The 18,887-nt window shown below is 36.8% G+C and overlaps 1 protein-coding gene across 1 annotated transcript in view; it reads right to left on the bottom strand.

Annotated features, from left to right (window-relative positions):
- Positions 1–18,887, bottom strand: part of MBOAT2 (membrane bound O-acyltransferase domain containing 2) — a 103,995-nt gene that overhangs the window by 69,345 nt on the left and 15,763 nt on the right. The window contains exons 2-3 of the mRNA XM_052809740.1: positions 16,080–16,225; positions 12,365–12,442 (exon numbers count right to left, since the gene is read on the bottom strand). Of these exons, the coding sequence (XP_052665700.1) occupies positions 12,365–12,442; positions 16,080–16,225 (224 nt within the window). The remainder of the gene's footprint in view (positions 1–12,364; positions 12,443–16,079; positions 16,226–18,887) is intronic.

The following is an 18,887-nucleotide window of genomic DNA, read 5'->3' as shown; positions in this document are numbered from 1 at the left end:
TTATTAAGGCCATTGTCCAAATGCCTTCTAAATGCTGACAGGCTTGGGGCATTGACCACCTCTCTAGGAAGCCTGTTCCAGTGTTTGACCACCCTCTTGGTAAAGAAATGCTTCCTAATGTCCAGTCCAAACCTCCCCTGGCACAGCTTTGAACCATTCCCATGTGTCCTACCACTGGATCCCAGGGAGAAGAGCTCAGCACCTCCCTCTCCACTTCCCCTCCTCAGGAACCTGTAGAGAGCAATGAGGTCACCGCTCAGCCTCCTCTTCTCCAAACTAGACAAGCCCAAAGTCCCTAGCCACTCCATTCCTTCCAGCCCCTCAGAAGTTCTGATTTTTGTGTGTGTTTTAGATGATTGATGTTGTACTTTATATCTCAGCCTTCATTCATAAGAGGGTAGCATTGAGGAGCAGAAATCATTTCATGGTCTTGAGGCACTTCTACACTGCAAAGGGAATACCTTTGCAAGATCTTTGAAAAATGCACTGAATAGTTATATGACTAGGAAAGCATAGCTGGCACAACAAACTAAACTCAATCTGTTTCTAGGTGCCTTAGGCTCCTTTATTTAGACCCTTCTACTGTTTATACAGATTGTGTCACATACACTAATTGCTCACACATGAAGTGTGGAAAAATGCCAGAGAAACTAAGCAGCTTCCAAAGCCACATATCAAACCAACATCAGAATAAAGCTTTATTGCAACCCACTTTTCAGAAGCCACCTATGAACCAATTTTGCTTTCACACCCTTTTGAAAGGTTTAGAAAGCCTTAGCTATTTCAGTTTGGAGATATCCTGCCTGGATACGGATGTTGTTACTTCAGACATTTCTATAAAACACAGCAAAATGTGTGATTGTGCTCTCCAGCAGCTAGGAATGATGAAGAAGCCACTGGCTTCTGACTACAGCTCTGGTAGCAGCTTGGTAGCAAGGCCCGTTCTTCCAGAAAGCTCCCTCAGGCCCAGTAATATACATACCACATCATCTTCACATAGACCAATTCTAACTTTGTTACCATATAAAGTGGTAAGAAGTTACTGTGGGGACAATTCTTAAGAAATTGCGATCATGCTGCTTACATGAATTTCTGAAGCAAACCTTCCAGTGAAACTACTGTAGTCAAGACAACTGAAAACCAATGCCCTGAAGACCATGGTTTTACACGAATGTCCTCTGTCTGCAGAAGAATGTGCCTATGGCATTTACTGGTCAGCTTTCCAGAGCACCAGGGTCACACAGAGAAAGAAAGCCAGAGAAGCCTGGACTTGGAGACAAAATGTGAATACTGCTGATCAATGCGACCTGCCTCCATCTTGTAGGAGAAAGAAAGAAAAAAAAAAAAAAAAAAAAGGCTCTACAGGTTTTTCTTTTCATTTATGAAAATACATCTACCAAGTTTCAGCTGGCACCTGTATACCTTACATAGGGAAATGGCAGAAATTTACTAGTTCTCACTACACACATACCACCTCATTCGTACCTCACAAGATGTCCTTAAAACATTCAATAGATTGTGAGCTGCTTTGAACATGAAAAGCTTTCTACAGAAGCAATAACACCAATCACAAAAAATTAGCACTCGATATCAAAGCCAGAAGACAGTGATTAGACAAATGGATGATGCCGCAGCATACATTAATGTGGTGTCACAAATGGATACCATGGTGGAGGGAAAAAGAAGACTGACACCTGATGAACCAAAAAGCCTGAGACTTACTAAGGAGTTTCCAGGATATGGGATTTAAAACATCACAGACACACCTAGAAAGGGCAGAATACCAAGAAATAGAAAGCCAGTTACATGACTGTTGTTTGAAATTATGCATTACTTGTATGCATTGTGCATTTCCATGTGATATGATCTATTCATAAAACAGACTATTCAGTCTTTAATGAATCATATACTGAAATACTCAGAGCCTCCTTTTGCAAGCCTACTGACTTTACTAATCACAGGCACAACAGGACTGTAATGACTGTGCAAAGTGCTTAGCACTTGGCTATACTAAGTATTTTCTATTTCATCCAGTTTTAAAGATTAACACCACACTACATTGTCCAAGGTACCTGCGTCTTCCTACCGGATGTAGACACACAGCAAACCTGCTTCAGTAACATATAGCCAAAATTTCCCAGAAAATAGCACACCAAAAGCTCCACTATCACTTAAGTCAGATTTAAGATGGGAATCAGTCTCATTTACAATATCTTTATTTACCCACTTCTCTTCGAACATAATCAGGTGCCACTTTTTATCAGCAAAGTTTGAAATTTCCTGTCATAAAACAGTAAGCTTCCCAGCTAAAAACTATGCCAACTGACATACAAGGAAACAGGACTTCTTGCACATAGCCCTCTTTAAAACTTCCAGGCAATTCATCCATACTGAAGAGAGCGTAAGTAAACCCTTTACATATCTTCTCATGGCATAGAAAAAAAGAATGGTTTTCTTGTTTTAATACTGAAAAGACATTTGTCTTCCAACACAATTGAAAAGTGAATTGAAAGTAAAACCAAACTTGAAGCATCAAATACTTCCTCTGATATTTCCTTCTTACTCAGCCTGGATTCCACCTGTTTCTAGTGACTTCAAGACAGAGGAGTTACATACTTTCTCTTGGCACAGTCTTTGTTTTGTGTGTTTCACCCCTACCCCCCCTTTTCATTATTGATACTCTCTCTTATAAAAAAAGAGGGATAGGAAGACAGACTACTACTACTTGTTGGCTAACGTGGTCTCCTCCTACCAAAATATTTGTCTCAATTGCAATTGTTTTATTTCACTTTAAATTGAAATGAGCCTAATAGATTTAAGTTAACAATGCTAAATCTGTGCAATTTCCTTGAAATTTGACAATACTGTGAGATTACTGGGCGGGGGGGAATTAAAAAATAAAAAACCTTTTGTAGCAAGTCCAGATCAGATCAGAAAACTAAGCTGCATGAAGTCACCTCAAATAAATTTTAAGCTATAACAGACATTGAAGCAAGACACCAAAAGGAAATGGCTAGCATGCTTATGACAACTGGAGCTATCCAGGATCATGTTCGTATTAAGGAAGACTTGGGTTTCACAGAGCAACCTGCTCTAGTTGTTCCTGCTTTGAACAGGGGAGGTTGGACTCAGAAATGCTTCCCTCCTCAGCTATTCTATGATTCTGCGATCTCATCTTTGACTTCCAGTAAAGGCATTTGACCTGCAAAACCCATCAGCTTTAAAAGCTATATGAAACTTATCCACACGTTTAACTGAGATACTGGATTTTAAAATGAAGAAATTTGTATTTTTAAAATATCAATGCTTTTTATTTACATCCACCTTCCCTTAAAGGAAACAAAACACAAATAGATTTTTTGTGTTTTGTTGTGCATCTATAACAAAAAGGGTCTTCATCTTTTACTTCTTCAAACAACTTTTAGCTCCAAGCCAGGCACTTTGTACACCACCACTTGCAGTTCTGCAGGCAAAACTGACTTGCATCTTGCATAATTTACAGCCAACAGTTCCATTAAGGACAATGAAATGATTGTTTGCTGAGCTTGTCATAATTACTCAAGTGAAATTTGTCTCAAATACAAGATATTTCACCAAAGAATAAATAAAAAAAAAAACAAACTATGCAGAAACATGCACTTAGAGAAGAAAGTTGACTATAATACACAGAATCCTTGCATCTAATCTCTCTATCACAAACACCACTGGTTCAATTCAGACAATGCCATGCAGCCAGAATTTTTAATCAACTCTTATTAGCGGCAGTCTTTGCCAGGAGCTGAAGAAGAACACAGCTTTCACTGAACTCTCCTAGGTACAATTTATTATGCCACTTCATTTTGTAGGGAGCCTGATTTATTTGACATCAATAGTTTGTTGAGGTAATAAACCATGCAGCAATGATACCATGACTCAGAGCTCATTTGCTAGCAGTCAAGTTGCTTGGCAGCATGACAGGCAGAGTAATGTGCCTTGAAGAAATATCTATATAGGTGCTACAGCTTTCAGAGATTACCAAACAAATACAGAGCCCAGAAAACATGACTTTACTCTGTCAATTTTCTTTTGCTTGATTGATCATGCTCAGCTTCACTTAGAGCACAAAGATTAAAAAAAAATTGAGGTCTATGCAAGCCAAAAAGCAACAGCTACTCAGTCCCAAAGGATTTCTAACACGCCCAGCCATTTTATACTACTGCTGCCCTTCAAGAAAAGGTTGTCCTCTATATGCTTATAGAAACCAAGTACACAGTGTGAAAAAACTACCTATCAATTTAAAGTTTAGGGAAGTAAAAGAACCCTCTTTCAGGTAAACATCAATACTCAAAAATGTATAGCTACTTCATAAAACAGAAGTCCAGAAATTTTTTCACCTGAGTTCTCTCAAGTGTGATAATAGAGGTTTTATATGCCAACAACATTGTTAAAAAGCCTGTTCTTCTGAGAACTCCGTTCTTTGAATAACATCAGCAACCAAGTCAAAAATAAAATTTAAAAAAGGCGGGGAGGAGGGGATTTAAAAACGGACTAATTTAGACTCTTCTCCCTGGAAACACAAAGTATACAATCAGAATTTTTTCTAGTTACTTTAAGGCAACATATACCTCTTTTGTACCAAAGCAAATGAAGTGGCTACAACACTTCAAAAATGCCTTATTTTGCATTGTTGTTTATTATCTTTTATCAGCCTCTCTACATAAGTGTCAACCTTCACAAAAAGCTGCAGACACTACGTGATCTTTGTCCTTCCTTCTTTCTCCCTATATATACATGGGGGACATACACCAAAGATTAAATAAATGTATTTAATCTTTATTTAAAAAATAAGGCAAAAGTGACAGACACTAAAGATAAGAAAATTCTAGTTCTCTTTTCACTCTATTTCTGTAATTACAAAAAATATGATCAATACAGGCCTTTCCATTTGAACATTCCAATTTTAAGGAGGATAATATATCAAGTTATTTTTCAACCTACACCTTTATTGTTTTAAGTAATGCATTATGTTCTATCCAAGCACAGCCAGGAGAGTTACAGGAAGTTATCAAAGTGGATGAACTTATAATAGCCATTTAAAACAAATACTTTCAAAAGAAATTCATAAGGATTACTAGGAAATTCCTTCACAGCTGTTTACTTCAACAATTGCTCACTTTTCAAGTCATTGAAGACAGTCATCCATTTACATGGCTATTTTTGTAATGGTCAGATCTTCAGCATACAGAGAATCACTGCCTGGTGCTAGTCAGTGTTTCCATTCACACTCTTCAGAATACAAAAGTCTGCTCTCTAGGTAAGCATCAGAAAAATCAAACATATAAAAAATTATGAAGATAAATAAGTCAATAAAGCACACTCAAAAGCCCCCAAACCTCTAGCACTATCAATCTCAATTTCCAAGCTCCACAGAAGTAAACAGGGATATAGGGGGTTTTGTTGTTGTTGTTTTGTTTTTTAGATTTGGTAGGTCAGTTTTAAACTGTAAGTGGTTTTAAAGAGGAATTTGATGTAGAAGTGATGCAAAGAGCATGTGGGAGGCAGATATCAAACTTCAAAGAACTATAGGATATGCCTCATGCAAATTCTATCCCCACACATTACCAAGGTAGCAGCAGCAGGATACAAGAATTTGAGTTGTGCAGAGCTCTCATCTGCACAGTTAACTCAAGTTAAGACATTCTCAAGTAGATCATCTGATTTAACCATATAAAGAAGAAACTTTGCAGTTAAGGACAAAATTAACAGCCATGAGAAATTTTAATGAAAACATGAAGCCTATTTCAGATCACAATTTTGGTTATCTGTGATAGTTCTATTTTAACTCTGGTTTTACCTTTTTAATATATGTGTACAAGATAAGTTACATTCTTGAAGAAAAAAATTGTTCACCTTTGAAAACAAATAAGAAAAGTCTTTGCCATTACACAAGCAAAACCTCAAAGATTTTATCTAACTAGAAAGACCATCTAGCAGCCAGACCATATGCTTTGCTATTAAAAAAAATTTAAAACTGTACTAACCAATTCAACAAGAGAGGTGAAGCATCCTTCTGCATAGAGCCATAATAGTATTTCTGATAGCAGAAAAGAGTTTCCATCTAACGGAAAACAGCAATCTTGCTTTCAATACCATTAACTCGACTTCTTGTAATGCTTTGTCTGCTAAAATAGAAGTTCTCTGCATTTTTATCTCCAATATAAACACTTCACTGTCTTGTAGTTCCTTGATAAGAACCCAATAAGGTTCTTAACAATACTTGGTTTCAGTTCCCCAAATCATTGCTATGGCTCTTCATGTGAGATTCAGTATTGCCAAATCGTTCCTTAACAGGATTAAGGGAGGACAAGACTAAAACAGGACAAAATTCTGCAATCTCACCACTACTTTGGGGAATAAAAAACAAACTTATAATCTTTACTATATTGAAGATTCACATTAGCTATTTTAGCTACAACACTGCTCATGCTGAGACAGATACATATAATAACCATCTACCCTTTCGTAGAGGGAAATCAACAAGTGCAATCCCTTTTCTTTGGGAAAAGACATACCACTTCAAAATGGAAAACTCATTCTTTTTAGTTGATAACTACTGAAATATGCTCCTAAATACAGCCATTCATTAGCCTTGGTGTTTATTTCTAATAGGGGAGGATAAGATTTCTATGCATCCTGTAGAAATGATACTGTTTAATATGTATTGTATTTTCTGTATAGATGAGAATCATTTTAAATTGTTTTTTGATCAAATCAAATTTTATAATTATAAAGTTTGTAACAGGTTTGGGGTTTTGGGGCTTTTTTTGCATTTAACATAGATCTGATAAGACAACAAAAATTGCTTGCAGTGACAGAATAGTACTTGTTTTTTCAGTCTTTGCATTATTTAAGGCTACAGAACCAGCAGATCTCCTCTTCCTCCATCTTGTATTTATCCTTGGCTGAATAAGAACATACTTAAGATTTTTCAGCTCTCAATTAGTTTCTTAATCTCAGATAAGTTTATCTTATTTGCACTAACTGTAGAAGCAGAAATGCAGAAAAAGTATGTTTGCATATGCAGAACAGTTCACAGCTATTAATACTTCAAATTACAAATCCAGGTATTCTCAGTGCTGTGCCCACTGTCTTTTGGCAGCTACCTATGTACCAGACATTTTTACTCGTTACATAAATTAATTACAAATTTGTAACTGAGAAGTTACACCAGCTAGCTTACAGTTGTCTCGATGCCCTCATGCCTTCAAAGAACTGTAATTATATTGGCAGGCTTCTAATCCTAGATTTGTTAAAAATTACTATTAGAAATATTAGAATTATTAGCATTTCTTAGTCAAACCCTTAACGATTGTTAGATATTGTTATTTCAGTCTGTTGATTTGATGACTAATTTTAGATGTTGCTTCAGATCCTCTTTTGCAGATTAAAAAAAAAAATCTTTATCCACATCACATATGTTCTTCATAGACTAAGACACCTGTTATCAAACCAAAAGCAGACAGAAAAACAAAACAAAACAAAACAAAAAACAAAACCCCACAAACCAACAAACTTACATTTACCTTGATCAAGGACCTTTGGAAAAGACAAAAGTTCAAAAACCAGCCTAACTCCCATTTTGAAAAATTGTTTCAGGTTATGAATGCTCTCACTTCTGAATATACAAAGATGCTTACGAAAACCTTGCCAATAACTCACAGGATGAGAGAGTAGTTTGCTTGATCCATTTCATATTTCACTGAAACCATAACTTTTAAAAAATACCTAACTTAATTTTCACAGCAATCTAAGTTGTAGGCTAACTAGCAATCAAACCTATCAATAAGTCATGACATTCAGCATTATTAAACACCTGACTGACAAATTAAGTGCCTCAATTAACATGCTGAGTGAATTAGTTCACTCAGATGAACAAGACTTATTTGTTTCTTAATCTGAGATTCCCAAGATCAAATCATCAAGTCTCCCACTGTTTGTCAAAGCCACAGCAAGGAGTGAAGGAAAAGAGGAGCAAGGCATTGCTCTGTCCTGGCTCTGGCTAGGAGGGGAAAGGGAATTTAATGAAGACTAACATTCCCAAATCCCAAGGAAAGGGATGACCAGGAAACATCTCAACAGGGGCCAGACCAGTTACAACCAAAGTTTGTTTACTCAAATTCAAGTATCTCTTCACATTACCATGTTCAAACAGCTCCCATACATGAGTGTAGGTACAGTACAAAGAATTGTATATGCATCAAAATAAAATAGATCCACAGAAGAGTTGAGGTTGGGAGGGATCTCTGGAGGTCAACTGGTCCAACCCTCCCACTCAAGCAGGGCCACCCAGAGCCAGCTGCCTAGGACCATGTCTGGATGGCTTTTGAGTATCTCTAAGGAAGAAGACTCCACAGCCTCTCTCACAGTAAAAAGTGTTTCGTGCTGTTCAGAGGGCACCTTCTGTGTTTCCGTTTGTGCCCATTGCCTCTGGTCCTGTCACTGGGCACCACTGAAAGGAAGCCTGGCTCCCTCCCTCCAGGTATTTATATACACTGATGAGATCCCCCCGAGCCTTCTCTTCTCCAGGTTCAACAGTCCCAGCTCTCAGCCTTTCATCATAGGAGAAATGCTCCAGTCTCTTCATCATCTTTGTGGCCCTTGTGGCACACACACATCAGCTCATTATGTATTTAATGCTACTAGTTATCTCAGGTCTCTGGGTCCTTCATTAATTTTTCTAAAGCCAGAAATAACCTCCTTAAGTCTTAACAGTTCAACTCTAGACTTCTGGAACAAGAAAAGTATCATCCTGCAACTTTAAGCATAACACAGAGGATATCAGACATGAATAGCATGTCTATCACTTGTTTTTACATTAGCACATCTAAGAAATTTCAGTGAACAGTTTAACAGGAATGATTTTAAATTAACAGATTTATTTTCTACACTGACACAGCTGGGACTTCTGTATTTTGTCAGTGAAATCACTGAGAAAACTACTGACTTCAGTGAAGCACCTGTGAGCCCTATAATTAACTCTCCTTTCCCCACAGGCTAAGTGACATTATTTACCAACCATAAAATGAATGATCAAGTCAAAAGAGAAAGAGTTACCTAGAAACCTTAAAAACATTGTCATCAAATCACCTGTGCAAGCACTCCTTACATAGTTCTTAGCTAATGGTAGCCAAATGCTTTAAGGAAAAACCTTGTGGCATTTGGGGTTTTGTCTTCTAAGACAAGTAGCAATTTCACAACCATAGAAGAAACAGAAGAATTTATAAGAAAAAAAAAAAAAATTAGCACCACATCAGTTACCAAATGCAAATTCACTGGAATTGAGAACATGCTTAAACACATTTTTCAGTTTCACAATTAACTGAGCCATGAAAGCATCAAATAAGTATTAAGATAGCTTAGTCATAAATTAAAAGATATGAGCTTTTGAACCATTTAGGAGAGCTAGTGTTATCACTCCATCTTTCATTTAAAGTATCATCATTTAAATAAGACTTAAGTATAAAAATAATTGATCAATTTTAGTTAAATCCAAGTCTCAGGTAATTAATTTTCTGCTAATTAACTTTATTCTAAAAGTTGCTAAAATATATGATCAGTTCTGGTCAGTTCTTCCTGCTCCCCCCTCCCCTGGGTTTTTACCTTTTTTCTTTCTTTTTCCCCTGCTCCCTTTTCTGTTGTTCAAGTAAGGCTTTCATCTTTAACATACCATGTATTGTCAAAACCAACCTAGAAGCAAGAGCTGCAAAATGTTCGGTTCCCTTGGGAAAATCACAAAGGTAGGAACCTTGTAGAGCAGAGACTTTTAGGATCCAATGAAAGTACATTAGGAAAGCAAGAGAAGTTTAGAAGAGCATCAGTATCAGACTTGAAAGTCTGCTTTGGTTTATAAAAAAAACCCCTCTCCTTGCTTCAGATAAGGAAAGCTGGTATACCCAGCACATAGCAGCTGAACTGATAAGCAGTCTAAGACCTTCAGTTGTCTCTTATTTGTTTAAACAATTTTTAGAGAGGCTGGAGAGACTGAGGAACTATATTAGGGGGTGGGGGAAGCAGGAAGGAGAGGGATAATGATGTTCCCAATCCATACACTCATGAAGTCTGCAGGACAGCAAGCAGGGCAGAGAAAAGAAGAGGCAAACTTACTTCAGTGAATGAATTTAGATAATAGACAAAAATATTTTATACAATACACAAGTGCTTTTCCAATACAAAAGTCACTTGAAACCATGTTTACATCACGCATAGGTATTTGATGTTCTACAGCCTCCAAGTTTAAGAAGCTTATGAACAATGCAGATAACCTCTAGCTAGGACTGCCAGCCAATGGGTCCCTCTACAACATACAAAGTAAATCCCAAAATTTGGGCTATGCAGGTATATGTAAGTACTCTGATTAGCTGTATATATACACACACCCCAGTAAAACATTGACAGGGGTCTTCTCCAATCCTGAAGTCACGTGGTACCAGCTGCATCCTACTATACAGCCCTTAACTTTAAATCTCCCCTGGGCTCCATGTGACACATTTGTACCCTGAAGACATTTAGGTGGGGAGGGGAGTCATTCATATCAGTTTCTGTTCAGACTGCCAAACAGAAAGCTCTAAGTAGCACTTTCATGAAAGAAGATTAAGAGTACATGGTGCATTCCTTCAGTAAAAGGTACAGACATACAGGGACACCAAGAGGCATCACCCCTTCTGGCATCCTGTGGCAATAGAGGGAGCAAACCTTGTAGTCTTGCCTGTATCACCTATTAGAAATGGCTCCTGGAGCTTCCCATACAGCATCCAAGCACTTGTCCGCAACTTGAAGTAACAAATTACTCCATTTGTTACACTTTTTTCCCCACTGAAAGAAGAGCTTTCTAGTTTTATCCAACAGTATATCAATTCATACTGTGATAGAGCAATATAAGCTCAGTAGTCAAATCTAGGTTTTACCCTCCCAACTGGGCAGTAACTAAGAGCAATGTTAGCACAGCAAACATTTCAGCAGATCAGACCATGGAGTTAAACCAGCTGGTATGAATTGGGAAGAACAGGAACTAGCAAGTTTCCTTGCTTCAATGCACAAATGTTAAATACACACATGCCTACATGCCTCTCGCTATTAGGGAAGTAAACCACTGCTAGATTTCCTTTTATGAGAAACCAATGTAATTTTTTTATGATAAAGACCAAAGTAATCCTGCGTAGTACCTCCCTTTGCAGCATTTAACTACACTAATAATTTCTTTTAAAATACTAAGCTACCTAAGTTGTAACTTACATTGTTACACGTTTAAAGAGAAATTGATAAGAACAAGCTGCTTTAACACAACTTCTAATCAAATAAACCATTAGAATATAAACCAGCCATCCAACCAGATGAAGTTCTCCCACATCCGCAGTAGTTTGAATACGCCAGCCTTTGTAGAAAATCCTGAAAACAAGAGCCTAATATGGGCTATTTCAAAAGACAAAAAAATTATATTCAGTAACAGAGTATAAAGAAGTAGAGTGTTGTAACAGGCAGGATCATGAACTAAGGCCACCCTGGCTTTATACTTTCTGTGTAAAGTAATTTTCCTTTTTGGTTCTTTTACCAGCATCTTTCCTGACAGCCTCACATACTTCAGGAACCTATTCAAGAAAGGATTTGCTATTTTACTAAACATTTATGCAGGAATTAACACAGTGGGAACCTAATTTGGTTCCAATCTCTACACTAGTGGAATAGTAAAACATATGCATACAGTAATAAAATAAATGTCTTTCCTGCTCTTAAGAATGATTGAAAAAGAGAAACAAGTGCCATTCTATATGGATTCAGATACTGCTAATCTAATCACGCATTCAAGCAAACCTAAAATAATGCCCTACATATATAAATTTACAATAGTATTCTTAACCTAAGACAGCATTCACACTGTATTATTCTAACAAAACGAAACAAAGAGAGGAAATTACAAACACCTGGTACCTAAAAAAAATTTCTCACACAAATTCTGTTGCCTTCAGACATCTTCCTTCTGCTAGCACTGGCTGTTATCAAATTACATTTTTATAATTAACTTGTTTGTTAGACACCTAGAATTATTTATGATTAAGTAATGACAAAAAAATCAGAATGCTGAGAACACAAAAGAAGTCTCAGTGGAATATTACCAATTGTAACAAGCTTTAGATATTCCAAAAAGTTGGCAAAAATATCCAAATAAGCCATTTTCTCTCCTGGAAATAAAACCATTGTTAGCAGAATTCAGATAATTAAATATTATGATACAACCAGAAGTATGGTATATGTATGCAGTTACAAAAAAACCTAAATAGTAGCATTCTTGTAAAAGCAAACAAAAAAATATTTTAGAATGGAAACTTACTTGTGCATATTTTCCACTCCTATTATGATCATGATATAGTAGGAAATTCCACTTTGTATAACAAAATGTAAGGCATACCTAGGAAAAAAAAAAAAAAAGAAAACCCTGACAGCATTTTAATTAATGACAATAAACTGCATGCATGTATTTATTTAACATGAAATTAAAGAGGTTCAAATTTTAACTCCATCACTGCTTCCAAAAAAACCCTTTTGTTCTAGTCAGGTTTTCTGCAGCACTCCTTTCTGTTGAGAGCTTCCTCCTTTAGCATAGCAGACAGCAGTAATGAACAAAAACTAGACTTAGCTACAATTCTCCATCTCATAAACAACAATATAGTAAATGCTGATAATCCTTAAAATACAAAGAATATGTCTTATAATACTTCCACTTGGCATTATTTCATGTGTAAAAAACATGAATGTTTTGTGGTTCAATTTCCATATTCATCTTTTTACCTGTTTGCAACAATAGGTATCTCAGATAAGGCCAACAATATCTTAGTATCCACAATATCAGTATATAGAAAGATTTCCCGGTCAATAGAAATGGTAACACTGTCCAGCCAGTCTCTTTGCCCTGGGTCATCAATAACTGATAAAGGGATGGTGGTGATGATGGTCTCAAAAACACAAACAAAAAAACCTACATGCCAACAACCCACAGATTTATTTCACAAAGGTGCTCTAACCTCTTCTCCTTATTTGTTTTCCACAGCTCACCACCATAGCTACCACACCACTGTTGTTTTGGGTTTGTTTTGTTTTTTTGAAGGAGTTATACTTCAGTAAGCTAGTAGAGCACTGGTGGCAAACCATTGCCAGTGTTTGGGGAAAAGCATCTGATCCTCAGTAAGTTGATTCTCTCTCACTCTGGTACTTCAAGTGCCTCAGTAGCATACTTATATGTGCTCAAGTAACACATTGATCTAGTTTCGGAATTTTTCCCATAAGAAGCAGCTACTATTTTGTTATACTGATTCTGTTTTCTTTCAGCTTATCATCAGCTATTTCCTAATTTCACTCCTCATCTATTCACAAGGAAATGTCTTCAAAGACTTTCAACAAGAAAGTGAGTTCTATCCAGCTAAAATCCTACAAAGTCTACACAAGATGAACTGAGGGAAAACAATTCACTTGGATATTAACTGACCTTGAAAATCTTGACTTTTTATGGCAGATCCAATCTGCACATGCTCCCATGCTTCACTACTAGCTAGTCTCATCTAAGATATGACTACCTAAAGTTCAAATGCACATTTAATATAAGCAATTGCCAATTAAAAAAAATATTCACTTTTTGTTTTCATATCAGCCACGTATTAGGAACACTGTGTAGCAAAGACAGGCATTAGTGAAATGACAAAAAATTAAGTTTAAGAGGTTTGCTTCTTAAACAGAGAAAGGGACATAATAAGATATCAAAGGCTGAAAAAGTATGGGTTGACATGGGAGTACCATATCAGGATTACAGTCTCTGAAAATATTTCTCTTTCAGAGTCAAGAGTAACAATATGATTGATCTCCGATTCAAAAATTAAAAGGGATGCATTTAAATACAACAGGAAGTAGTAAATTTTAGCTACATACAAAGGGTATTCTAGGCCTTTCATGCTATTTGCTATTATCCCAAGGGAATTATCCCTTCTCTTCCTGTCCCATATCACCATCACAAGAACTACAGAGGTGACTGAAAACTAACACACCTGAAATTGAAATGGACAACATAATGAATAATAAATATTCTTAAAAAGGTGCAGATTCCAAACTATTTCCCACATTTAGGTTTGCATGAGACTATCTGCAAATCCACATTTACTATAAACACTACAAAAGGAAACAGTAACAGTTTCCCTTTTGTATACACACGTTATAATACAATTGAAGAGTCCTTGAAGGTGTACCACAGGATTGTAACCTGTATGTATACTTGATTCCTTGGGGAGGGGTGAGGGGAACCAAACAAAACAAAACTCTCAAAAAACACGCCTATATAATACCTACTTAAGCAACAGAAAAAGGAGTTGGCACAAGTGCAACAGAAGTACCAACTTTTTAAAGAATGCATACTTTCAACATCTCAAATTATGTTCTTTCTTTTTGGCATTTTTAAAAAGCTTCTAGTTCCATGATTGTAAGAAAAAAAGCCCTTTTAGTAAAAGAGAAATTCATTGCTAAAGTAATTGCTTTAAGTACAATCCAAAGCAAAGTAGAATAATCTGGATTTCTACTATGGCATAAAATTTCTCTCTGATTTCTTTTCCAAGGCATATTGCCAGTGAGAGGCTTCTGCAAATCTTTACTTATGTCTGTTGAGGGTGGAGGCTGTTTCTTTCTAAAGTCTCGCATCCCCAAATTTCAGGTATGAATATATTGTTAACACTTTCTAATTACAAGCTACAATTAACAATTTGTTTCAAAACAATGGATACAGAATGTGCTTCTAAAGCTTACACAGCTCTCAGAAAAACCACACACAGCAGCACTTATCTCCCATATGATCCTCCTCATTTGGTGCTAAGACTGGAAGTCTTTGACATCAGATCATTCTCTCAAAGAAGAATACCATGGCCAAAAGTTTAAGAAATGCATGGGAGTTATGGAATGATATATACACAAGTAAATTGCACGTGTAAATCCAAAGAATAAGACTTACTGATTTTTCTTTTCCTAAATTTAAAAGTATTACATATCAACTAATGTTGAGAAGCCTCTGCAACATGCCAATGTAGAGGCCAAATCTGTGGTTTAGAATTCCAAGATTTATTTACACACACACTGTGTGCGCAGGCACATGCGTGCACACACTGTGTGCAACTTCCCACCTGCACAACAGCTTGATAATTCCCCCTAGTTCAGTAGTACTCAACAATAGTCAGTATAAATAAGTCTTCTATACGCTTAGAGCTGAGCAAGCACTTTGTTTATCATGCAATAAAACAAAACTGGCACTTAATTAATCTTAAACCATCTTGGGAGGAAGAGAACCATTTAGAAAGCTAATTTTGAAGGGAAAAAAAAAATGTCACCAAACTAAATGCATACCCTTTATTAGCCCTACTAACATTCTGGCTTGCTATGCTGTTAAAAGATCAAGATGTGAAAACAGCAGTCACAGCAAACTTGTATTAAAAAACCACAACCCAAACAAACAAATAAAAAGCCCATCCTCCATCCAAAACATAAAAAAGACACACACACCACCATCCCCACCCCCCAGCCCAAAAACTCTCAAGTCAAGGCTAGCTCTTTTCCAGGTGTTTTATACTATTATTAGGAGCATCATCAGTACTGCAGTTCTGGCCACTCTTCCTACAAAAAGTCAGATTATATTCAATATTCAGAAGACAACACAGCAAGTTCTCATGCAGTGAATATTTAAGAGAAATTATCTTAAGTCATCACACCTGTGTTTCGCCTCAAGAAAATACTTCTTAAGCAAGTTTACAGAAAAACTGGTACAAGTTTGACAAACTGCACCTGCTCCATCCTCCCAAAACCACAGGCAGACAGTATGTTAGTTACCAGTTTGCAAATGGAAGATCATTCAAAATTTGTTCACCACATCAGAAAATTTAAGCTATTTTCTGTACATTTGCAGCAGCTAAAAACCACAGAATTAGGTAATAAGGTTCTTCATAACAAAACTTTGCTTCCCTGCAAACAAGAAATGAAAATGTACTAGTCCCTGAAAAGTGAATTTAAGTGCAACTTACCATCCAAAACAAAAAAGTGCAAGATAAAGGCCCAAGAGGGTTGCAACAACATGTCTTACAAATGGGCTAGTTTTGCTTGAATGAAGGTATGTTCGAAACCAAATGGCCGCAAGCAAGGCAAACAGTTGGCACACTACAAAGTTGACCTGCATAAAAAAGAAAAGAAAAAAGTTCTCACACACTTGTGTATCAAAAATAAACAGATATATCCACACACTATTAGCAATTTGCAGAACCTCTGGCTCTGCCATGGCTCTTCCCACAGCATGTCAGCCTCAAAGAGCTTCTCTTGAGGGCCCCTCCCCTCCTAAAGCACAAAACATGTGCTGCTAAGAAGCTAAGCAGCTCCCCTGAGCAGCTAAGAAGAAAAGATATATCAAACCTGTAGAGGCAGTCTGTCCATGAATCAAGAAAAAAAAAATTACATATTTTCCTGTAAATTTTCTATGTACAAACTACTCTATCAACCATGGAATCAATTCTACTCTCCCAGCAATGTGAAGGTCTGGGTTGGGTTTTTATTTGTTTTTTAAGAGAGCATGACTTGGAAATACATATCAGCTACACAAATCACTGGGAGATCACTTCAGTGGCCTGTGCAGAAGCAGGGCTCAATGAAGTGCATTTCAGTGGTACGCAATCAGATAAACAGCTTGGTTGCACACTGGATTTTCTTCTTGTACATTCAAGTAGGATAGTTTCAGAGATTCCTCCTCCCTTCAGGCTGTTTATTCTAGAAGACAGAAAATCTCTTGTATATTAAATATTTAAAGACATTAGGGCACTGAAAGCAAAAGCGGAATTAAAAAAAAGCAAACCAGAGTAAAAAGAATCGTTCTGTGGCCTGAAAAAAATTTAACAGTAAGAGCATGATAACGAAATAATTTCTTCAAATACAGCAACTGCTACCAAAACTGGTTTAAGCTACAAAAAGCCAGATTAATTTCTTTATTTAGAAAAGAACATTTCCCATTCCATGGATTTTTTTTCTTCCATAGAAAACTGCCTAACAACTTTCTGTGTCCAATAGCAGCATCCCAAGTCATCACAAGCAACAGCTTGGGGACCACTGCTTCAGGTCATAAGCACTTCAATGCAAGAAACTTACACACCCTGCATGCTTGACTAATCCTTAGCACAACAGTGTTTTAGCCTGTTTGATGTCACTTAGCTGAAATATATACTTAATACCACAGGGTACAATGACAATACTATTTTTATGTTCATGACAGCAGGCATAGTACTGATGTTTGCAGCAACACAGTGCACACCTCTAGTACTGTAATTCAGCTAGTCCATCATTTTTCAGCCAAGCTTCAGGCAGTAACAGGTAAGGATGACAGTATGCAAACACGGTTATATTTAAAGTAGAAGCTAAATAACAAAAAAATACCTACAGAACTCTCATCTTCATAACAATTGCATACATTCCCCATTTGCAAATCCAAGGATAATTCCCCTTTTTTGGAACCACTCTAAAACCTTCTGTAATACCAAGTTACACAAGCATTAAGTGCTAACAGGGAAAGAGGCTCGGAAGGCAGGGCTGCTCTTTTTAACAGGAGCAGTTCCCTGAACTAAACAATCATGTACACTTTGCCATCCATTCTCTTACTCCCACATTTCCATTATGCTTTTAACAGTATTTGAAAAATCCTAAATAAATGAGGAGACATTCTTTCAGGGCATAACTTGACCTGTTTTCTCTCCTTTATAAGCAATGATGCAAATGAAATGGAGCGAGGTTTATAACTCAGGATGAATCTGTGGATTTAGTGGAAAAGTTTCATGCAAAACAGTCAAGTTTAATGAACCACTGAAAAGGAAACAAACTGATAACATTTTAAAAAGAGGGCAAGAAAGAAAAATTAAAGCCAAAGTAATTAACTATGAATTCAGTATCGACATTGGTTTGGGATATTTATTACAAAAATTATGCTATGTATACTACAGAGAACACTTCTCTTGAAACATTCATGATGTTGGTGTTTTGGACACACAACTAAATGACTCAAGCAACACAATCTTGTTCTGAAAGCCTTCCTCACAAGTGACTCCAAAACTACTAGTGGGTATTTTTAAACTGCTCTTCCCAAAAAGTGCACAAACACATGCATACTTTGATACATAAAAGACATCACCACAATGTTCACACACCACCCTGCACTCCTTCTCTACTCTTACCAATCCAATCCTTACACTTGCCTCACAGTGCACCGAAATCCAGATTAGAAAGCACCAATGGTTTTGCAGACTTGTATCACATCAAATCCTCCCAAAGCTTTAAATACATGTTTGTAAAACCAAGCTATGCAGCAGTTAAGGTTTGAAAGCCATGCAACTTCAGTTTAGCCTTTATACATACCTGCTTCTGATAATACTCTTTCTGCTGCTTTATTCCATTTTCCCCATCAGGATTTCTGATTCATTCAGCAAATGGACATTGCCCAGTTTTGCCCTCATCCTACTACCCATTAAATGCTTACTATCTGCATCCTACACCGAATAGAAAAACCTTACATTTTCCCATATACATGTATATGCAGATGTGTCTGTAACGTGGGAAGACTACATACAATAAATGTAAACTTTGCAATAACTTTGCAAGATCAGTATTCCTATTCCTGTTTTAAAGGTGGGTGACTGGCATGCAATGATGAAAGCCCAAAGGGTATAATAAATGTCCACTAACTTTGACTGCCCAATTTCAGACACCCAGTGCCTAGTTTTTCAGTCAGCATTTTTAACAGAAATTTAACTGGAGATGTGCTTTGAGAATATAACCTCAGCTGCTATTTTGAATATCCA

Source organism: Harpia harpyja, chromosome 15, assembly GCF_026419915.1.
Source record: "Harpia harpyja isolate bHarHar1 chromosome 15, bHarHar1 primary haplotype, whole genome shotgun sequence".
Classification (NCBI taxonomy): domain Eukaryota; kingdom Metazoa; phylum Chordata; class Aves; order Accipitriformes; family Accipitridae; genus Harpia; species Harpia harpyja.
This window is presented reverse-complemented; position numbering and strand designations above follow the sequence as displayed.